This window comes from Austrofundulus limnaeus, unplaced genomic scaffold, assembly GCF_001266775.1.
Source record: "Austrofundulus limnaeus strain Quisiro unplaced genomic scaffold, Austrofundulus_limnaeus-1.0 Scaffold88, whole genome shotgun sequence".
Lineage (NCBI taxonomy): Eukaryota > Metazoa > Chordata > Actinopteri > Cyprinodontiformes > Rivulidae > Austrofundulus > Austrofundulus limnaeus.
In genome coordinates this window covers 658,018-681,042 of record NW_013952490.1, presented here as the reverse complement: position 1 = coordinate 681,042, position 23,025 = coordinate 658,018, and the positions used below count along the sequence as shown (strand labels likewise).

The window sequence follows — 23,025 nt, the reverse complement described above, 5'->3', positions numbered from 1 at the left end:
ATCTGAACCCGAGTAGTGCATTGTTATTGATTGGACTTCTGTGCTCGTCATGGATTGTCCATAACAAACACCATGTTCAAGCATAAGGGTGTTCAAATGTGCTCTTGGCACCAGGACACCCTAGGCCGCAGTTCAATGATCAACTTTGTCGTCGTCTCATCTGATCTGCGGCCGCATGTCTTGGACACTTGGGTGAAGAGAGGGGTAGAACTGTCAACTGACTACTACCTGATGGTGAGTTGGCTCCGTTGGTGGGGGAGGATGCCGGTCAGACCTGGCAGACCCAAACATATACTGAGGGTCTGCTGGGAATGTCTGTCAGAGTCTCTCGTCAGACGGAGCTTCAACTCACATCTCCGAGGGAACTTCAAACACGTTCCGGGGGAGGTGGGGGACATTGAGTCCGAGTGGGCCATGTTCCGTGACTCCATTGTAGAGGCGGCTTACCTGAGCTGTGGCCATAAGGTTGTTGGTGCTTGTCGTGGCGGCAACCCTCAAACCCGCTGGTGGACATCGGCGTGAGGGATGCTGTCAGGCTGAAGAAGGAATCCTTTTGGGTCTTTTTGGCCTGTGGGACTCCGGAAGCAGCTGATATGTATCGGCAGTCCAAGCAGATTGTGGCTCGGGTGGTTGCTGAGGCAAAAACTCGGGCATGGGAGGAGTTTGGAGAGGCCATGAAAAAAGACTTCCACATGGCTTCAAGGTGATTCTGGTCCACCATTTAGCATCTTGGGGGGAAAGTGGTTTGCCACCAACACTATTTATGGTGGGGATGGTGCGCTGATGACCTCAACTCGGGACGTTGTGGGTCAGTGGGCAGAATACTTCAAAGACCTCCCCAATCCTACCGACACGTCTTCCCATGAGGAAGCAGAGCCTGAGGACCCTGGGTCGGACTCTCCAATCTCTGGTACCGAGGTCACTGAGGTGGTTAAAAAGCTTCTCGGTGGCAAGGCGCCAGGGGTGGATGAGATTCGCCCGGAGTTCCTTAAGGCTCTGGATGTTGTGGGGTTGCATTGGTTGACGCGACTCTACAATATCGAGTGGACATTGGGGGCAGTTCCCCTGGATTGGCAGACCGGGGTGGTCCCCCTATTTAAAAAGGGGGACTGCAGAGTGTGTTCCAATTATAGGGGGATCACACTTCTGAGCCTCCCTGGTAAGGTCTATTCGGGGTTTCTGGAGAGGAGGGTCCATCAGATAGTCGGATCTCGTATTCAGGAAGAGCAGTGTGGTTTTTGTCCTGGTCGTGTAACAGCGGACCAGCTCTACACCCTCAGCAGGGTCCTGGAGTGTGCATGGGAGTTCGCCCAACCAGTCTACATGTGTTTTGTGGACTTGGAGAAGGCGTTCGACCGTGTCCCTCGAGGACTTCTGTGGGGGGTACTCCGGGAGTATGGGGTACCAGGCCCGTTGACAAGGGCTGTTAGGTCCCTGTATGACCGGTGCCAGAGTTTGGTCCGCATTGCCGGTAGTAAGTCGGACTCGTTTCCGGTGAGAGTTGGACTCCGCCAAGGTTGCCCTTTGTCACMSWYTCTGTTCATAACTTTTATGGACAGAATTTCTAGGTGCAGCGGATTCTTTTTTATGACCTTAGGATCACATCTCTGCTTTTTGCGGATGATGTAGTCCTGTTGACTTCATCAGATCGTGATCTCCAGCTCTCACTGGAGCGGTTCGCAGCCGAGTGTGAAGCGGCCGGGATGAGGATCAGTGCCTCCAAATCCAAGGACCATGGCCTTGAGTCGGAAACCAGCAGGGTGCTTTCTCTGGGTCAGGGAGGAGGTCCTGCCCCACGTGGAGGAGTTTAAGTATCGCGGGGTCTTGTTCACGAAGGAGGGAAGAATGAAGCGGGAAATCGACAGGCGGATTGGTGCTGTCTGCAGTGATGCGGGCACTGTACCGGTCTGTCATGGTGAAGCGATTTACCAGTCAATCTACATTTCTACCCTCATCTATGGTCATGAGCTTTGGGTAGTGACTGAAAGAACGAGATCGCAGATACAAGCGGATGAAATGAGTTTCCTCTGCAGGGTGTCTGGGCTCTCCCTTAGAGATAGGGTGAGAAGCTCAGTCATCCGGGAGGGACTCAGAGTAGAGCCGCTGCTCCTCCACGTCGAGAGGAGACAGTTGAGGTGGCTTGGGCATCTGGTTAGGATGCCTCCTGGACGCATCCCTGGTGAGGTGTTCCAGGCATGTCCCACTTTGAGGAGACCCAGAGGAAGACCCAGGACACGCTGGTGGAACTATGTTTCTCGGCTGGCCTGGAAACACCTTGGGATTCCCCTGGATGAGCTGGCCCAAGTGGCTGGGGAGAGGGAAGTCTGGGTCTCTTTGCTTAGGCTGCTGCCCCTGCGACCCGACCCCAGATAAGCGGCACAGAAAGAGACACTGTCTTTCTTTCCTCAAGGAAAAAATAATGTGTGCACATGTTAAAGTTGTTTAATTATTTAAACAGGAGTGTCAACAGGTGGAGGTGCACAGTCTCCTTGCAGGATTAATCCAACAGAATCATTCACCCCTCTTTAAGAGCCATGATGTTAGGGTTGGTGGGTTTGGATAAGACACTAGAATTAGGATTATTTGCTATAATTTCTAACTGTTCATCATCAGTGGCAGACAAACTGCTGCTCAGTAAAGAATTGAGTTAGAAGCTGCTTCCAAGTGGGTAAATTTATATTACAGCTGTAAGTCAGTTGTCCCTATATGAGGCATGAACACAGACAAACACTTAATTTATTATTACGTACATGGAAACAGAAATTTTCTGTACACAAAATGATATTATTAGTGGTTTGAGGTTCGGGGTTTTGGCTTCAAACACTGTCTCCCAGTTGACATTTTGGTTTGTCCCTGCAGCAGAAGTAAAGATAATTTAAAATGTATTGTTCTGACCTTGGCTGCATGAATAACTGGTGCACTTAATGCATCAGAGCCCTCATTTATTATATTAAACATATGGTCAAAATATCTGTTTGTACGGCTGCAATGAAGAAATTCCTTCTGTTCTTACAGTGAAAACCACTTGAACTCTGGGTTTGCTTAGGCATGCACTGCAACCTCACACTTATATATAATATAACAATATAAATGTTAGAAGTAAGTGGTGCTGAAACTAAACTGGGATGAGTTTTGACCTCTCTGAAATATGACAGCATGTTATTTAACCTCATTTGTCTGCTTGAAGTATGATGGCGTTGTTGTAAGGGCTTAGGTTTAATTTTCATTTTTCATTTTATTTATTTTCTGAGTTTGCCTTATCTGCTTTAAAATCATAAATGGGCTGGAGTCTTTCTCAGTTGTAACTAAGAAACAAATAACTATGTAATTAGTAAATCTTTTTTGAAATTACCAGTAAACTGTGTTTTCTCATGCATCAACCACTTATCTTCTGAACAAATGAAATTAGATGAGTTTTAAAAAACAACAAATATTAAAATGTCTGACATTAGGTATAAGGCAATATATGTATAAATGAATTTTAAAAACGCACACATGGATCTGTTACTGAAATAAACATATTTATTCCATCAGCAACACACAGGAGACCCCTCCTAAAATATTAAGAGTTAAAAATATAAATATGTATTTTATTTGCTATAAAAAAGCAGTAAGTCTAGTACCCCTGAATAAAAAAGCTAGTTTAAAACTAATGTCCACAACATTGAGATGCAGAGTCTCAGAAAGTTAATATAAAAATAATATAAAACAAAAGTAGTCCAACTGATCAGAATATGCTTCTCAAACTTTAGTATTGTGATTTTTGTCAAATAACCTAAAAACAATACTGCTGGAGAGTTGTTATGTTATGTAACAAATCTCCTGTATTTCTGTTCTGGCATTTGGTTTTGGTGCCACCCCAGGATTTTCAGTATCATATCCCCAAAATGGAAAAAGAAAAGAAATTTCTGGTAGCTGACGGTCATCAGCAAATATACGAGCTGTAGCTCTACAGACAGAATATTATTTAAAAGCTGTTTCACATCAGTCTCTACCAGCAGATGGTGCAACAGTCCATCACACAGAAACATTTGGCCTGAAACACATAAGATGATAAAAAAAGTATCAAGAAACTAAAGAAGAGCAGCTGGTGCAAAAACCCTCCTGCACAGGCAACATTCTGAACTTTACAAAAAGGAAAAAGCACAAATGTAGATAACCGTATGTGTTAAAATGATTTATTTACTAACTGATGCACTTGAACTGGACCAGTTTCACAAAGCAGGCTCACTGATGGAAGCTACTGTCCCCAAAAGCATTTCAATCAAATGAAGTTATGAAGCATTTTACTCCAAAATGTTTGCATATGTTCAGATATTGACACTACAACTAACTCTCTGTCCCAACAAGTATACTGAAGTCAATTTAAAAATTAATTAGGAAAAGAATTCTTCATTAATCTAAAGAAGTCACCAAACATGGCCTCTGTGAGGAAAAACACACGCTTGCAGACCCAGAATAAATGCTCACTGAAGCTAATTCTATCATGCTTTAGTTTTGTACTCATTATTATGGGATGTACAGTCTTGTTTTCATCCCCTCCAAATGAGTCTCTCAATGCTAAAACAAAACAAAAAGTCAGATCAATAAAAAATAATGTATGCAGGTCTCTAAATGAAACTGAAAAGCTTGGAGCAGACTTCTCACTGCAGCAGGAAGACTTTTTGGACATGATGATAGAAAACTGGTAAAAACTGAGATTATCTGACTGAGTCAATTTGCTTTTTTTTTTTTTTTTTTTTTTTTTTTTGCTTCTGGATATTTTCGTTTGAAAAAGTTCATGGCAGAAGAATAAATAGGGCCCACATGGGCGAATCGGAGCATAATTCGGTTCTGAAATGCCTTTCTGAGCTGCAGAACAATATTCAAGACTTTTTTTTGCTTCCAGCTCAGAAAGATATTTTCAGCCCTCCAAGAAAGACATTTAGCAGCCTTCTGTCACTGCCTGAACTCTGGATCATTCAGGTTTGAACCATCCAGTCAGGAGCAGCCCGGGGATGTTGAACAGTCAGTAGAACAATGTTCTGTCCATCCCACCACACTATCAGCTCTTGATGCACAATAAATTATAACATAAACACATAGTTATAAACTCATTTGTACTTTTAACTTGGTAATACGGTGTGTTTACGTTTATAATACTAGTTATTGTGCACAATGTAAGTCTATTCTATTTTTTATATAGACCTAATTCTTTTATATACTGTATACATTTTAATGTTTCCTTTTATCTTTTTAGAATGTTTTTATATTGTGATCTGCATATACGTGGGAATTTGCACTCAAGTTTTTCACTCACCTGCATGCTTGGGCTATGTGATGTGACAATAAAACTGAGTTGAATTGAATTGAATTGAATTGAATTGAATTGAATTGAATTGAATTTTGGCAGCTGTAGACCGACCGGTGCTCAAATACTCCTGACTCTTTTGGTAATGTGTCTGTGTGAGAAGTAAGAACAGAGCAGAGAATAAAAATGTCACTGATTCTTTCCAAACAGGAGGGTTGCATGTTGTATTTTTAATAATCCCTCTGTTCTGAACTTACAGGGATCGTTTATGATTCCAGCTAACAGAGCTAAACCAGAACAACACAGACTGTTTGGAAAGATAAATAAAAAAAAAATACAAATCCTCATGAATGGTTTAACAAAGTGTGTGGAAATAGGTGAAACTCACCGGGTGTGTTTTCACTGATCTTCAGCCTGTCCTATCCCAGGGAGGGGTCTGACTGTCAGCTGAAGCTGACTGGTCAGGACAAGGGTCTCCTTTCATAGTCCCACAGCAGAGCAGGCATATATTCATTGTACTTGTAAAGTAGCTTAAGATTAAGAGCAGTGCGTTTCTGATATCCGCTCATTTAGCTGTTTTTCATTTGTTGGTAAGTAGAGGATGTAGACATCACAAGCATCATGTCAGTCATTTCCATCAGATTTACCTTCACATTATCATTTTGTTGACTTGAGCACATCTGCTGCCTCAAAACTTCCCTGCTCGTCTGCCTCCAGCAAAATGAGGACCCAGCAGACTCTGCACGTTCCCACCCCAGTGAGACACAGCCTCGCTTTGACTAAAGTGGCCGGGACCCCCGTTTACCTCAAGCTGGGTTCATCTCAGCCAACGGGATCGTTTAAGATCAGGGGCGTTGGTCACCTCTGTAAAACTGTGAGCAGATTTCACACCAGCTAGTCAAAGGAACCGGAGTGTGAGCTAAGCTTCGTGTTTCCCTGCAGTGGGCAGAGAGAGGATGTGAGCGATTTATCTGCTGTTCAGGTGAAAAAACAAAAACAAACAAACAGTTTGTTGTTTTTTCTTGTTGGTCTGAATGTGAAGTGTTTGATGACTCGGGCCTCCCACAGGAGGAAATGCTGGCATGGCTGCTGCTTATTCTGCACGCCAGCTCGGTGTCCCCACAACCATCGTGGTCCCGAGCGTCACCCCGAACCCAACGGTGGAGAGGCTGAAGGACGAGGGGGCAAAGGTCATCATTCAAGGCAAGGTTGGAGAACTCGTGTGATATTAGTTCTGCTGATCATGGCAGAGTTTAAAAGACCAAACATGTGACTGAAATCAGTCCAATTCATCTGATTATTTGTGACAGATTAATGGAAGCGTGAGATTTATTTTAAGACTAAATGAAACAAAAGGTCAAACCCGTCTCTTTCAGACTCTGAACGACAGCAGTGAACATGGACAGCAGCTTGTAGAAAACAGCCCAGGCTGGATCTTCATCTCTCCCTTTGATGACCCGCTCATATGGTGAGAAGCTAATGTGCAAATATCACTGTGCAGAACTAAAGAACCACCTGCCTTAGTCTTCCAACAGGGGCGGTTCTAGGGGTGGGGCCACAAGGGCATTGGCCCCATCTGAAATCTGATTGGCCCCCTGAAGTGCCCCTGTCCTGTCACTTATCAGTCCTTTGCCCAAGAGTGGCTGCAGTTCTACTTCCTAACAGTAGTGGTGCTAATGAGTCAAATAGGAAAGTCCAACGCTTGCTTCATGTTGGATTTTCCTGTTTGACTCATGGTCTTCAGTTTGAACAATCCTGCAGAAAAAATATTTTAACTGACAACGATGGCTGGATTTTCTCACACCTTGTGTGTTTGAGAGTATTTTATTCATATACAATAAAAAGGCTTGTAAAACTGATAAGGAGAATTTACTGTTCGAGCTTTTACAAGTGTCTGAACACATGTGACTGATTAAATTTATACACCTTACAAAGCCTGGGGATTTGTGTGCAAGCATGTTGAACAAATACTTGGACCCTCTATGATTATTGTAGCCCCTTGAAAAAACCCTAGATCCACCACTGCTTCCACATATAGAGCACTTAGAGATAAAAGCTCGTTCTGAGGGCTTAAGATCATTCAAATCCCAGTCCAACACAACCTAAAAGGAGATTTTAGGCCTCGTGTGTGCTGTAGGTGTGACGAGGCTTCAGTGGGGGGCGTTGAAGCAGCAGCAGGAGGTGACAGGTTGTGCTCCTGTGCTCAGAGAGGGCCACACGTCTCTGGGAGCTGCAGGGTGACCTTAAAGAGAAGCCTGGAGCCGTGGTGGGAGGCGGAGGTTTGCTCAACGGAGTGGTGGAGGGCCTCCGTCGAGCTGACTGGGCTGACGTGCCCGTTGTAGCCATGGAAACAGTGGGAGCGCACAGCCTCAATGCTGCCGTGAAAGCAGGTGAGCTTGTCGCTCTGCCTGCTGTAACAAGGTAAACTGCTCAGCACCTCTTTTTTATTTTTATTGCTATTAAAGCGGCAATATTACGTGTTTCTCAGACATATACAGTATTTAAATACCATAATAAAGTATCTATGTCACCTTTAGCTGTTATTAAAATGCTGTTTTTATGTTTAAATAGAAAATAAACTTATCTTCTCATCACTTCCTCTTCTAAACGACTTGAAATTGGCCTCTGTCTCTTTAAGAACCACCTTCCACTTCTGTCCCGCCCATTTCGGTGGGGTGGGGGGGGGGGGCTATGATGCAGTTTACTTGGCATCTGAAAATACATTTCCTCAAAGGTATTTTGAATCAGAAAAGGGCTGCACTGTGTGAGAAGTAGTTTTAGGAGCTCAGAAGACAGTTTCATTTTCAAGAGTTGTTTGCTTTGTTGCTGCCAAGAGCCTGCAGGAGTCATGGGCGGGGTGTGTGGGGAGGTGTGCCAAGTAGGGGTCTCTGCGGACAAGTGCGGACGAGTGGGCGTGTCACAAGGAAAGGCGATGCTAAAGCGACACACCTGATTTGACGAACTTTGTTAAAGGGACACACCTGACTGGACAAGCAAAAWAGGGGCGATACCGTACGGCACCACCTCATTGGACAAGAACAAAAGGGGCGTTACTGTACGGCACCACTTTTTCTGGAGAACCCTATTTAGGTCACATTTCTCCTGGTGTACCTTAGTGTTGGGGTCAGGGTCAGGCTGTAAAGAGATCAAGCAGGATCTAAGGATACCGTCATGTTGGCCTCGTAGCCCACAGTGTTTATGATTTAGACACGCCCACTCTTGTGACACGCTCACTTTGATTCTGCAGATAACCCCTTCTCAGGTGTGCTGCGTGATGAGGAATCTCAGCTTGGAGACACAGCCCAGAGGAGGAGCTGACCCCAAAAGGAGGTTCTAATCCCAACCAGTCATTTTTGCTCCCCTGCCTGGCTGCCTCAGGACACTACAGGATTTCTCAAAAATACAGTACATGAATGAGTCAAAGCAAGACTCTGGGCATGTTTTTGATGAAAGGCTAACATTATAACATGATATAAAACTCAAAAAAGTTGATTTTACATGATAAAGCCCCTTAAAGGCTTTGGTGACATTTGCTTTGACCTGTGCAGTGTGGCGACCATGCTGGGCCTGGCGAGGGTTTCTGCACAGACCCTGAAACTGGTGGGCGATCATGTAGTTTTGCCTGAAGTTGTCACAGACCAGGAGGCGGTGGAACCCACCTGTGGAGCTGTTCTGGCCGCCGTGTACAGCCACACTATCAAAAGGCTGCAGGAGCAGGGCAAGCTGGCACAGCAGCTGGGCCCCGTGCTTATTGTGGCGTGCGGCAGCAACAACATCAGCATGGAGCAGCTCCAGAGGCTGAAGAAGCAGCTTGGCGTCCTCTAGTGTCACTTGGGGTCCTCCTGACCTTTTCTTTCTTTCTCTCCATCAGCCAGACTCAGACCCTGAAGGCTCTTATTCATCCACAGATCAAATTATTCCAGACTGAATCTCATTATTGAGAAACAGGAGACTACAGGTGCTGGTCATAAAATTAGAATATCATGAAAAAGTAGATTTATTTCAGTAATTCCATTTAAAAAGTGAAACTTGTATATTATATTCATACATTACATACAAACTCATATATTTCAAATGTTTATTTCGTTTAATTTTGATGATTACAAATGACAACAAATGAAAATCTCAAATTCAGCATTTCAGAAAATTAGAATCTTGTGAAAAGGTTCAAAATGGATGGCACCTGGTACCACACTCTAATCAGCTAATTAACTCAAACCACCTGCAAAGGCCTTTAAATGGTCTTTCAGTCTAGTTCTATAGGCTACACAATCATGGGGAAGACTGCTGACTTGACAGTTGTCCAAAAGACGACCATCGACACCTTGCACAAGGAGGGCAAGACACAAAAGGTCATCGCTAAAGAGGCTGGCTGTTCACAGAGCTCTGTGTCCAAGCACATTAATAGAGAGGCGAAGGGAAGGAAAAGATGTGGTTGAAAAAAATGTACAAGCAAGAGAGATAACCGCACCCTGGAGAGGATTGTGAAACAAAACCCATTCAAAAATGTGGGGGAGATTCACAAAGAGTGGACTGCAGCTGGAGTGAGTGCTTCAAGAACCACCACACACAGACGTATGAAAGACATGGGTTTCTGCTGTCGCATTCCTTGTGTCAAGCCACTCTTGAACCACAGACAGCGTCAGAAGCGTCTTGCCTGGGCTACAGAGAAACAGGACTGGACTGCTGATGAGTGGTCCAAAGTCATGTTCTCTGATGAAAGTAAATTTTGCATTTCCTTTGGAAATCAAGGTCCCAGAGTCTGGAGGAAAAGAAGAGAGGCACTTCATCCACGTTGCTTGAAGTCCAGTGTAAAGTTTCCACAGTCAGTGATGGTTTGGGGTGCCATGTCATCTGCTGGTGTTGGTCCATTGTGTTTTCTGAGGTCCAGGGTCAACGCAGCCACATACCAGGAAGTTTTAGAGCACTTCATGCTTCCTGCTGCTGACCAACTTTTTGGAGATGCAGATTTCATTTTCCAACAGGACTTGGCACCTGCACACAGTGCCAAAGCTACCAGTACCTGGTTGAAGGACCATGGTATCCCTGTTCTTAATTGGCCAGCAAACTCTCCTGACCTTAACCCCATAGAAAATCTATGGGGTATTGTGAAGAAGAAGATGCAATACACCAGACCCAACAATTCAGAAGAGCTAAAAGCCACTATTAGAGCAACCTGGGCTATCATAACACCTGAGCAGTGCCACAGACTGATCGACTCCATGCCACGCCGCATTGCTGCAGTAATACAGGCCAAAGGAGCCCCAACTAAATACTGAGTGCTGTACATGCTCATACTTTTCATGTTCATACTTTTCAGTTGGCCAACATTTCTATAAATCCTTTGTTTTTATTGGTCTTCAGTAATATTCTAATTTTCTGATATGCTGAATTTGAGATTTTCATTTGTTGTCATTTGTAATCATCAAAATTTAACGAAATAAACATTTGAAATATATGAGTTTGTATGTAATGTATGAATATAATATACAAGTTTCACTTTTTAAATGGAATTACTGAAATAAATCTACTTTTTCATGATATTCTAATTTTATGACCAGCACCTCTATGTTTGGCTGCGGGGGTTTAGGTAGTTTCTAACCTCAGTTTGAAGGACTTTTTTTTTATTAGAGACTTGCTTTGTAAAAACCTTGGCACTGTTAACCAGCTTTTGCATTTTTAAATGTTCTGTATTTACAGCTAAGTCAATTGTATCCTTCCACCTGTTAATTCTTCATTTCTGTTAAATAAGCTTCAATCACGTCATGCACAACGTACAGTTGCATCCTGTGATGTGATGTGTGAGTTTTTTATGTTGAACAGAAGCAAGAGATTTCTGTAATGAAATAATCAAGTTTGATGTAAAACATGACCTGAAGAGTTTGCTTATGCAATATCAGTCTTTTCACAAAAAACATACACATATGTAGGCCTTTAAGTCAAAAAATCAGATCCACCTCATGTCATCAGTACAGCTTTGGCCCAGTAAGAGTGTAAGCATTATTACCAATAGATTTTCTGTTATCAGAGTGAAGTCCTCTGGCTCTGTTCTATTTGTTAGTCATTCAAAACAGGTTTCAAATTATCACAGCAAAACACTGGATTTGCAACCAAACAGGCACAATGGCAATTATTTTAATCAGTCAGAACGTCCGATATTTTCAAATGGCTGTAAATTACTTATTAACAATCCTATGGGCCATTCTTTGTTTAAAAAATGTGCTTTAATATGGAGTTTACTTTGTTTCAGAAAGATAAAACACTATACTATACAAAGTAAACTCCATACTTTAAACACATTCAGAATAAAAAAAGTGTGAATGCATTTTTTTACCCATAATTTGAGTTAGCAAATAGAACCTGGCATGAATGTTTCTTCTTTGTCCACTTTTTTTTAGTGATTTTTCTTCAAATACTTATGATAAAATGCTAAATACCTGAGTCCACACACTGTGAGTGCTACAGCCGACACAATAATTTATAAAATGGTCAAAGTTTTAGAGCTGTACTCAAGCTTCAGTTGTTTTCTTGTCACATTACATATAGTTTGTAAGATCATCGGGCCGGTCACTACATCTTCATGCTTTTTAAATTATATTTCCAGACTTCTGATAAGGATATGGTCCTTTCATTAGCTGCTCTTTGGACCGGGGAACAACAGAAGCCATAAATGGGGCTTTTATGTAAACAGAGACAGCTGTTTGATCCGATTTTTTAAGACACAAATCAATCTAATCAATACACTTCTGAAATTCTAAAACTAAATATCTAAAAATACATGAAATCTCATAAACAGCACTCATTCTTTGACAGCACTAACAGGTCATGCTTAACTCATCCACCTAGTTTCCTTTGAATAAAGTTCATAACAAAGCTGATGAAACTGAGTGTGATATCAACACGAGCCCTGATCCGGCTGGATCTGGTCCGACCCAGCACTCTCTTCTCGGTAAAGGTGGCCGATTTACAGTCAGCGATGATGTAACCAGACACGGTCAGGAGGTCGCACAGTAAAAGGACGTTCAAAAGATCGAGAACAAAAACAGGCGCCTGAGCTCATTTATCATGAACAATCAGTCATGTTTCACTGCATGAGGAGCAAACTGCTCATTAGTGAAGAAAACAACCAAGAACTGATGTTTGTTTCAGAAAATTTAAAAGCCAAACTAAAATGAATTAACTCCTAATAACACTGTTAAAAATGTACAATAACTAAAAAAATCTGCTCATAAACTTTAAACACAGTTGATGTACATGAAGACATTTCTTTATTATGACACAGAAATTTCAAATGCCATTCAATTCTTTACATCTGTATAATCCATTTTAGATATGTTACTCATGTGCAGAGGTAAGACAGTAAAATTTAAGTTAATGCAACCATAAATAATTGTAATAAATATCAAGTAAATGTACAGCACACATTTCATCGCAACACCTCTTTGTATGGATATGTCCTTTTTGTAACCTTGTGTACCTCCGTCCCCCTTTCTTCTTCTAAGGGGGGAGCGAGTCAAAGAAAGAGCAATCCTGTTAGCAGCGGTTTATCACCCTTCAAAAAAAAACTAATTAAAATTTAAAAAAAAAACAGCAAGAGGCTCAGCAATCTAATCAAACGGTCAACTGATCCAAGTAAAATGGCAATTTTACTCAGACAAGAAAACATTGTGTCACCATGTGTAGAAGAAACTCAATCTGAGTACAAGACGAAGGTGATAAATACAATTTTCCAAAAGTCATAAAAAGTAGCAACACAACAAACTGGATATCCAGCAGACATCGTCTAGTTTGTTCATTTCAGAATCTTTTCATGGAAGAGTAGTGCAAACCAAGAAAATAAAAACAAACCCAAAACCATAAGGTCAAGAGAAGCTAGTAAAAACTGCCATCAAACATTACCTCAGTCTTTTTTTTAATCTAGGTCTTTTTTCCCCCCACACAGCTAAACATTTGGTTACAAGTGAAATAAAAACAAAATCTTTCAGCTTTAAGAAAAATCTGTGGAAAGGCAGAAGTCAGGACTCTCCGCCGCTCTCTCCTCCAGTGTATGAGTCGATTTAATATGATAAATAGATTAACAGGACTTTTTACAAGACTTAAACAGCCTTTCTTCAGAGCCTTTAACAAAATGTGTTCCGTTTAAGCATAAAGTAGTTTGTTCATCAGCAGGTTGTTTTTAAAACAGGCAGTAAAACTACACAGTGTTCCTGCACAGCACTTTGTTCCTGCCTGCTTCTACAGTAGTCGTCAGAATAGGCATCACCACACATCTCTGGTTTGGCTGCGGTCCTACCTTCTCAAGTGTTAGATTATTCTTTCTTATTTTTTTGGTTTTCCTCACACACAAACAGCAAACAGCAGAACCTTCTCTACAGCAAAGGCATGGTTCCGAGGATCATCCCTTAAAAAAAAGGGAGACTACGGAGGGAAGTGGCTCGCTTAAGCATTAGGAGTGGACACGTCTGACTGTCACCTCTGAGGCGACGTCAGCTCCAGCATCTGAGAGAAAAGCTAAATCAGCCAATAAATAAGCAACTGTAAAGTGCCGATGTGAAATATCTGATTGAACTGCTAGATTCACCGACCTGAGCCCCACAAACATTAAAAGGAAGGGAACAGGTGAACCAAAACTTCAACGGCCGTTTTCCTTCAATGAGATCATCAAAACTCTACATGGGACTTTTATTTGTGGCGTCAGTGTCGATTCAGATCACGTTCCCCTGATTTCTCTGACAGAATACTCAAACATGTGTGAAATGCAGAAATTGGGCAATAAAACTTGTAGGCTGTTAAAACTTTAAATGCCACTGAAGATAAAAGTAGGAGATTAGAGGCGAAGGGTGAGGTGTCAGGTACGTCTGTCGAGTCTTCCTAGCCGCTGAGAGGGTCCTCGCGGTAGTGGATGGCGTAACGCAGCTTCTCCAGCATCACGTCCAGGGAAGTGTACTGGGGCAGTTTCACCATGAACATACACGTCTCCACGCGAATGTAGCGTGAGTCAGGCTGACCTGCAGAGGAAACAAAAAACAGATGATTGTCTAAAACCAACAGTGATCAAGAGTGGCTCTCACTTTATCCCACTTCTGTACAGAAAAGTTCACGTGTGTAGAAGAAATCTGTGGGTGGGTTTTTGTGCACTGAAATTCAAGTTCCTTCATTATACAAACAAATTATTTTACAAACACATTCAGGCAAAAAAGTTTAAAGTCTGTCCACACAGAGATGGAAGTACTGAGTCCGATCGACGACCTGCTGAGAGCCGGTCAGCCATTACCTGCAGCCCCGTCTGGAGGGGCGATCTTCATGGGGTACGGGGGGACGTGAGCCGTGTCTGGTCCACCGTCTTTGCACGGGCAGGTAAACGGGATGCGCTCCTGGTTGCACGCGAACTTGATGAACTTGCAGAGCTCTTCCTGAGTGAACATCTCCAGGGCGGTCCAGAAGAACTCGATGTGCTGGTCAGTCTCCATCAGACCAACTTGATACATGGTGTGAGCCTACGCAGAAACATGCATTAATAGGATTTGGAAATGTTTAAATATTAAAACTGGAACTTGTGGCGTGCTTTTAGACGAATGTGAAAGTCACCTTGAGGAACTCCAGGTTGATGTAAGGCAGGCCGCATGTGCGCAGCTCAATCTCCAAGGGGCTGAGCATGGTCAGAAGCTGCAGGGGAATGATGGAGCCGAGCCCAGCGTGGACTGCTGTCATGCACTCCACGTTCTCCAGCTCCCGCATACGAAGGCTTCGCACCGCCCGTGCATACACGTCCTTGTTCTCCCAGCTGAATGCACACAGAAACGTGTGTAGCATAGAAACACACTACAAGGCACTGTGATTTTAACTGTGACAGTAAATAAAACTTACAGTACAGTGACGTTTTGTGTTTAGTGGAAGTTAAACACGAGATCCCAAAGTTAAAAACAACTGGCCTTTTGAGGGCAACCGTAACATTCATATGACCCTTGTTGGAAATAAGTACAATACCTCTGATCTACAGGAACAGAAGTGAGCTGTATGGTACCTGACAGCGAGGCTGCGCCCGCCCTGACAGAGCTCCACGTCTTCACCAGTCATAGTGACGTAGGTGAACGTGCAGCACGGCCGGCTCGGGGAGTCTGGGCTCTCTCCTGAATGGTGCTGGGAAGTGATCTCAGCACACAGGGCCTCCAGCTCACTCTCATCAGTCACCTGCAGCATTGGGAGAGAGGCGACAAGATATAAAGTCCTGCACTGTTCTGACGACTCGCATGTGTTTACACAAATGTTTTACATTTTCAAACTTCTTGACATAGTTGTAGGTGAGGACGTCAGCTTCCTGCAGGTCCTGCTCTGGATCTAGGGGCTCGTCAACGAGGCCCTTCCAAAACGAGCCCAGTAGGTCCAAAGGCAGCGGGACATCGGCACGGATGGCTATGCCTAGTAGCTGACCGAAGAAGTGCAACAACTGCTCCTCTGCATAGCTGATAGGACTGGGAGTCAGGATGTACTTCCCCTGAGAACAAAAACCCGACAAAACATTGTGACATTAGGAGCAGAACAATCTGTTTCATTTTCACTTGCACATATTTTCTGTGTACACGTGTTTTCCAGAAAACACTGCTATTTCAGACAGTAACAGGTAGATCCAAAATATGTATGGTATGCCTTGTTGGGTAGAACAAATGTAGCAAAGTCACGAGACAATGAAAATGTTACCTTGTTACGGTTGGCTGCAGAACTGGGACAGGGAAGCAGAAGGGAGAGAGCAGAGCTCTGTAACTCCTTACACACCTGCCAGAGGAAGTGTCGAAAAGAGCCGCCTAGATAGACACATTCATCAAAAATGCTGCTTAGTTTGTGAGGGGAAAGAAAAAGTCTTGGAATCATGTATGACGGCGAGGCAAGAGACAAGAAAACGTGAAGGAGACATTCTAACTTGTGCCATGAACTTCTTCTCCGGTGAAGCGGATGTTGAAGGCGTACGTTGGATCTCCGCCGCTGGCCAGTTTCACACAGAGCTGCGACGACGGCACACAGGATAACTGGCGTGCTGCCTGGCAGAAGTAGGTGTTCTCTGATGATCTGATTTCACCTGCGGTACAAACGTTAGGGATGTTTTTAAAAAAATGGTTGCCATAATTCATCGCAATTTAAAGTGAGAAAAGCACAGAAATGTGAGTGGATGACCTGCCTCCAACAATTTCTAGAGGGTCCAGTGTAATCTCTGGAGCAGCGTGGTCAGCTGTTCGTTGAACTGTGGCATTCAATACTCTGTTCATTACAGTGACCTTAGTGTCGTAGAAGATTAGGCCTGTAATCAGTGGAGAGAGCAGTGGTGAGTTAAAAAAAACTCTCAGAGATGCTCTGTTTCAATTGTTTGGTCCCTTAATCTAAATATAAAAATTTTAATTTAAGCCCATAATACAATCCATAAGAAAATTATGATTTTTTTCTCAGTTATCCATATCCTAAAGTGCAACCCTCAGAATGTTTGAGTGCACTTTTGACACTATGATGTCTCACCATTTTAAGTTCCAGGTCTAAAAAGTATTTCCAAATGAAAGTAAAAGCAGACTGGTGACAATCTGTATGTCCCATCTTCAAAACTGAACTCAAACAGACAAGAGTCCGTAGCTTGCCAAGACCTCACTCACCTTTTGCCTCGCACAGCAGTGCTGCAATGCTGTTTTGATACGTATGCGTCTGTCGCAGCTCCACAAGCGGGAGGAAGAAACTCTCCAGCGTGTTGTTGAGGGACTGCAGCAAAGCAAAGCGCAAACGCAGGCTCTCCACAGGCACGTCTGAAGACATGAGACATTTAAAACGTTATTGCTGACTGAAAAAAATAAAATAAAATACGAGCTAATACATTTGAAGCTATTTTGCATCACTGTAGGAAAGAAATTATTTTGATTATTTGAATCTTGAGTCAAGTCAGTGTGCTTACTGAGCAAGCAGGCCACACGAGGATCAGCAGCATCACTGGGGTCCAGGTAGACCTCATGGGGGTGCAGCCTGGCTGGTGTGATGGCCAGGTGACGGCACAGTCTGTTGATGTACTGCACCAACGCCACGTCCATCTCTATACTCCACTTTCTACAAGCCATCTGGGCATGGCGGGTGTCTATGCAGGTGCACCTAGTAAAGAAGGAGATGTGCTTTAGAAATAAAAAAGATATTTAACTTCTACCCAAAGATTAATACAATTTAATAACAGTAAAACAAGTTATAAACACATAATATAGAAGAACTGTGCAAAATACAACACAGGTTCTAATAAATGTTATTTTACAAGTGTACAAAATAAAATGTACAAATTGCAGCAGAAACAAAGCAATACAAAGTTTAAAAATAGATTCGGATTTTTCTTTATGCTGGCGCAATTTTGAGAATTAAGACTAGTGAAATTTATTTTTTCATTTCTTGAAAGTTCCTCCAGATATTTTTAGATGACACATCGTTTAAAAAGATGATTCTCTGAGTCTCACCTCTCAAAGTGAAGGTCATAGCCACAAGCCAAAATGGCTCTCCACACGCTGCGGATGTCCTGCTTGGCACGGTCAACGGCAAACTTGTGAAAGCCTTCCAGAGTCAAGTACTTCTCCTCTGGAACTAAAGAAAAAAAGTGAAGTGGCTCACAAACACGTGGTAAAACAGAATATATAGAAAATGATTAATATTGTAATATTACTATGAGCAATGTTGCAAAGTTTTGTAAAACTTGTTTGTTTAGACATTACTGATTTAATTCAGTAGCTGTTCTGTTCTGATAATGGGAGAGCACCAGCGGTACAATACTCAGGTTAAACTGATTCTTCATTAAAAGTTCATTTTTCTGTGCAGTTACAGTTTGTGGGGGATTTAGCAAACCTTCAGTTTTTTTAGCAGGAGACTTTTCTACATCTTTCTCATCAGGTTTAGATTTCTCAGGAGATTTGGGTTTCAGGACTGCCTTCTTCTCACTCAGTGCCGTTCTAAAAAAAATAAAAATAAAAAACAAGACAAGACAATTTGAACTGAATTCAGGAGTCGTGTAGGTATGATGTTTGTGTGTTTATGCACCTGAACACACACCTGCTCCTTCAGGTGTTGTGTAGTAAATGTCATACCTGACACTGTTAAGGACAGACTTTTCCTTGGTGAGAGGCTTGGAGATTGGTCTCTTGGTGCTCACAACTTTGCCTTGATGCTGTTCTTTTCCAGCCTTACTGTACTTGTTCTTGTTAGGCTTGGGAGTACCATATTTCCTTAAAATCTGGAAAAAACACAGATTATTTGGACATATTTTTTACCTAAAGCAGAAGGAGCTTTATTATAAAAACACCCCATTTACATTTAGTATCCGTCATGTTCACAGAGCAGCATTAATGTGCAGAGGCATGACATGAAGAGCAGACGATGCATGTGTCCTATGTCCTACACACCAGCTGTTACATACCAGAGTAAGTTGGTCTTCAAGCATTTTCTTCGGGGGTCGAACATTGGTGAAGAACGTATGCAGTAGGTTTCCAGGCGTCTGAGAGTTGATCTGCTCCTTGCTGAGATAAATGTCAGACACTTTAACAGGCTTGGCCGGCGTGAGGCTGAGCATCTGCTCCGAGTGCACACAGCTTTTAAAAATATCAGTGAGGACGTCCCTCGCTCCAGGCACAAGCTTGTCACCTTGAAGTGTAACGAAAGATTAGATTTAATCTAGCAGAAATATTCGGATCAGAATCAGACGGTGTGAAAACCAGGGTTGAAGTCCAACCTTTGATCGACTTGTCCAGAAAGTAGTCTTCTAGGGCAGAGCTTCCCTGTGTGTCGAACAGGCTCTGGTTAACGCTGGAGACGGTGAGGATCTCCTCGTTGGTCAACTCCATCAGCTCCTCTTCACCTTCCAGGCTGGACAGGCCAATCAGGTCGCTGCTGTTGAATAAACTGGCTCGAATCTTTTCCACCTTGGCTCGAGAGCGAACCTGTATGTACAAAACAGAAGTTTCACAGGGGTTTTGATTATCCTGTGAAAATCCTAACTGAAGAGGTAAAATGATGCTTTAAATGAACTAACCTCGATGACAGCATAGCCCTTGATAGGCCTGCTTGTGACGACATTGCTCTCCAAGGAAGTGACTGTGTGCATGGAGCCCCCGTCTGATACAGATGGTGTTTCTGCACTGTCCACAGGCTCTCCCAGGCTGCCAAGACTCCCCAGGCTGCCTGTGCTACACAGGGAGGTATCGAGACTTTCCTGACTAGAAACCGTCTGAGGGTCTTGGGGGCCCGGTTGGGGGTACGTGACAGCAGAAGCAGCAGCTGCAGGGTTGGGAGGTGGAACAGCTACAAGCTCCTGGTCCACAGAAAGCTCGCTGACAGTGCGGGAAACCCCCTGAGAGGAGCTACAGATGGAGGTTTGGCTCGTGGAAGCAGAAGCGCTCACACTCAAAGCGGGAGTGACGCTGCTGGAGCTGTCGGGGCTCTCCAGACCTCCGCTGCTGGGGAAGGATCGCTCCGGTTCAGAGCCCACTTTGCTATCCTGAGGACTCGGCGCTCCAACTCCCGGTTTCTTTTTGGGGTCCTCTTCCTGCAGAGGTATGAAGACTTCGTCTTTGAAGAGTCCTCCGTGTGCGTTGCAGGCTCTGCGGATGGCGTTTCGTACCACGGCCTCCTCGAGGTGCGTGGGGATCCCTGAGAGCACCAGCAGGCGGCTGTGAGCGGTGGGACCCACCAGGGCCTGGCAGGCGTCGGTCACCGCGTCGCTGGTTACGCTCAGGCCCTGAGGGTCCTTATTGGCGAGGTGTCGCAGGATCATGAGGAGAGTGAGGCAGCGGTGGAACCACAGCATGTCCTCGGGTTTGCCGCCGGCCATGTTCAGGAGGGCACTGTCGCTTTCTGATAGCCTGGCGCCTCCGCTTCCCCGCTTCCCAGAGACTGCCGCGGCCACCGCCGCCGCCGCCGCCGCTCTCTCTCGCTTCATCTTCACCTTCTTACGTTTGGACAGCAGACTGGGGCTCTGAGGGGTCTGGCCTGGGGACGATGAGGACGATGAGGATGAGTCGCTGAGGTTAGGGGCGCTGGTGGAGGAAAGCGTTCCGACTGAAGAGCTGCTAACGTTGAGGGGAAGAGTCACCTCCGCCACAGCCAGACACACCTCCATCAGGGCGTGGAAGTAGGTAGAGAAGCGGCTCTGCTCCGCCCCCAGCGCCAGCGCAATGCTCCCGGAGGAGGAGCCTCCCGCTCCGGGCCCACCGGCAGTCCATCCCTGAGTTTCACGGTCGTAAAGCTTCCGAAGTTCTGTTTGCAGAGCCATGAGCACGGCGAGGCAGGGGTTGAGCAGCAGCGCAATGGAGCTGGAGAGGCCAGCGGGGCTCTTCCGCTGCTCCAAGTGATGGATCTTCCGCAGAAGTTCAGCTAACAAGTGAAAGATGAGTTCTTTGATGGCGGGTGCCAGATCAGTAGTCCAAAGCAAACCACCTGCAAACATGACAGGAAGATTAGAAATCAGCACGTTGGAAAGAGTTTCCTCTAGTAATTTATCTTTCAGGCTTAGAAAATTATTTATTTTGCAAATCTAATCATTAGCAATAACTATTATGTGGGTTTAACTTGTGTGTAAACTGTTCTTATTCAAGAACAAACTTTGAATCAGACTAAATTTGCTAAAGTTTTTAATAACCACTGTTTTTTTAAAGGAAAAGCACAGAAAAATATTTTATAATTAAATAAAAAAAGGTTTTTTTTCATTGTACTTGGTGTGATTATCTTATTAATTAAAAGAGTAAAACTATACAAGCATCTCATTAACTAAATATAATCCAGGTGTGCACCCTACCTAGTAGCTCTACCACCTGCAGCAGCACTGAGGAGGGCACCGTGTCCAGCTCATCCTCTGATCGCTCACTGCTCTCGCCAAGCTTCCACGTTAACAGCTGTTCAGCGAACGCCATGGCCAGAGGAAACTCTAATGGCAAGGAGTGCAGCACCAGTACAGCACCAGGAGGGGGCGACACCCCTGCAATTCAAGGGAAGAAAAAGCATATTTCATTCTCATCTGGTTATGTTTTTTGTTTTGTTTTCTTTTGTTTTTAAAGGAAATGCAACACAGCTACACTGAATTTCTTTTTCGTGCTTTGATACTAACCCAGTTTGATGTGCACTTTATCAGTGGGAATGATAACTGAGGGGTATTGGTTGGTAGTGGGAGGGGGAATAAGGCCTGTGTTGGTAGGAGAGGCATCGAGAGGATAACACACAGCCTCCATCAGGTTCAGCTGACCATTTCTACGCACTTTGTGACCCAGGCCATACACCATGACTCGAGCCCAGGGAGCTTTGTAAAGGCTTGAGCTGAAGAAAGAGGAGATGAAAACCATAAGATAAAAAAATACAATTAAAATAAATAGAAGGGTGTAGTATTATTTATTCTTGATGGTATCCATCAGATGTTGCTTAACATTACTGTAACTCACTCTTTGCGGCAGCCTAGCTGGCTTTCTTTGCAGGACACGCTCACAAACGCGGCGCCTGGAAAACTGACATCCATGCTAACTTTTGACTCAGTCACAGGAAACTCCTCCGATGTAAACTGCTCCGGTGCATTCTGTGAAAACAATTGCTTTATAAGAAATGTTCGTCGACTTGCAGGTGTATAACCAGAGACGTATTCTTTATATTACACAGTGGCTGGCGGAGCTGACCTGTAAGAAGCAACAAATCTGCTTTGTGAGCTCCAGTAAACTTTCCTCTCCTTGATGCAAGGCACGAGTGATGGCCACCGTCAACCACTCCCGGATGGGCTGAGCGTTGCCCTGGTAAAACAGGTCTGTGGGAGAGCAGCTTTGGCCCTCAAGGTTGTGAAGCAATGACTGAGCCAAGAGAATAGAGTTGGAACTGATAGTGCCATCTGCAGGAAGAGTGAAAACAGCAGTTAGTTAAGGACAGAGCGTTTCAATGACTTTGTCACTTAATTAAAAGATAAATTTAGACTCACCAGGGAGAGGTGGAGCCATCAGCTGATTCGACAGCAGCTGCAGGTGTTCCAGCGTAATATCACGGATGGCAGGTATGTGGAAGAGACGAGTGAAAGTGTGGGGATTCTTGGGGGCGAAGATGTTAAGTAAAGCCATACGACAGTACAGTCGAGCCAGTGCACTTTCACAGCGAAGAAGTTCCCTAAAGCAAAAAAGCAAAAAAAATAATAAAAAAAAAAATAAACATCTTGAGCTCAGCATCAAGGACTCAGAAATCATTTTATCCAACTGAATGTTACCTATGAATCTGAATGTTGCTGCTGTCCAGTGAGACTAAGCCGTTGGCTGCAGTGCGTCGAGACCCGGCAGGTGGGCGTTCGAGCATCTCTATGGGATACCAGTATCTCACAAGCACACCCTCACTACGCAGGTATGTCTCCACCTGCACCAGTTCATTCACCTTGGCAAAGCCACACAAGTTGGTTTTAACACAAAAATCTAAAATGAAGATGATAAAAACCATTCAGCATGACTAAATATTTTACTTACAGAGTCGACATCCAGAACAACCCCATGCAAACCAAAAGTCTTCAGCATCCCACGAATTGCAAATTTGGGCAGTGCTGTTCCCCCGGTGGTGCTGTTGGTATTGTTGCTGTCAGGACAGCGGATGACCACAGTCAAGCCTGTGTTAAAGATATATTAGATCAGGATCATTTATTTACAGTAATTTGGTAGATTTGACTTAGTAAGAGCACCCATCCATTGTGAAATGAGAGATAACTGATTACTCATATATATATA

At 43.9% G+C, this 23,025-nt stretch overlaps 2 protein-coding genes across 5 annotated transcripts in view; one reads left to right on the top strand and one right to left on the bottom strand.

Annotated features, from left to right (window-relative positions):
- The first annotated feature begins 5,902 nt into the window (after nt 1–5,902).
- On the top strand, nt 5,903–9,115 carry LOC106520131 (L-serine dehydratase/L-threonine deaminase). The gene is given in 6 exon segments (XM_014012081.1): nt 5,903–6,164; nt 6,233–6,272; nt 6,359–6,498; nt 6,667–6,765; nt 7,500–7,711; nt 8,839–9,115. Coding segments are annotated over 6 exon segments (921 nt in total). The 5' UTR covers nt 5,903–6,011.
- Nucleotides 9,116–12,541: 3,426 nt separating this feature from the next.
- hectd4 (HECT domain E3 ubiquitin protein ligase 4) overlaps nt 12,542–23,025 on the bottom strand; it is a 40,695-nt gene continuing 30,211 nt past the window's right edge. For 3 of the 4 annotated variants that reach the window (XM_014012077.1, XM_014012080.1, XM_014012079.1), the window contains exons 54-76: nt 22,771–22,909; nt 22,521–22,681; nt 22,242–22,423; nt 21,949–22,154; nt 21,721–21,851; nt 21,393–21,598; nt 21,084–21,263; nt 19,323–20,725; nt 19,023–19,230; nt 18,711–18,934; nt 18,382–18,527; nt 18,143–18,246; nt 17,761–17,884; nt 17,220–17,410; nt 16,927–17,073; nt 16,464–16,583; nt 16,209–16,364; nt 15,989–16,092; nt 15,564–15,785; nt 15,315–15,481; nt 14,879–15,074; nt 14,565–14,787; nt 12,542–14,298 (exon numbers count right to left, since the gene is read on the bottom strand). In XM_014012077.1, coding sequence (XP_013867531.1) covers nt 14,162–14,298; nt 14,565–14,787; nt 14,879–15,074; nt 15,315–15,481; nt 15,564–15,785; nt 15,989–16,092; nt 16,209–16,364; nt 16,464–16,583; nt 16,927–17,073; nt 17,220–17,410; nt 17,761–17,884; nt 18,143–18,246; nt 18,382–18,527; nt 18,711–18,934; nt 19,023–19,230; nt 19,323–20,725; nt 21,084–21,263; nt 21,393–21,598; nt 21,721–21,851; nt 21,949–22,154; nt 22,242–22,423; nt 22,521–22,681; nt 22,771–22,909 — 5,077 coding nt within the window. In that variant the 3' untranslated portion in view covers nt 12,542–14,161. The remainder of the gene's footprint in view (nt 14,299–14,564; nt 14,788–14,878; nt 15,075–15,314; nt 15,482–15,563; nt 15,786–15,988; nt 16,093–16,208; nt 16,365–16,463; nt 16,584–16,926; nt 17,074–17,219; nt 17,411–17,760; nt 17,885–18,142; nt 18,247–18,381; nt 18,528–18,710; nt 18,935–19,022; nt 19,231–19,322; nt 20,726–21,083; nt 21,264–21,392; nt 21,599–21,720; nt 21,852–21,948; nt 22,155–22,241; nt 22,424–22,520; nt 22,682–22,770; nt 22,910–23,025) is intronic. The other variant, XM_014012078.1, reaches the window with a different exon arrangement.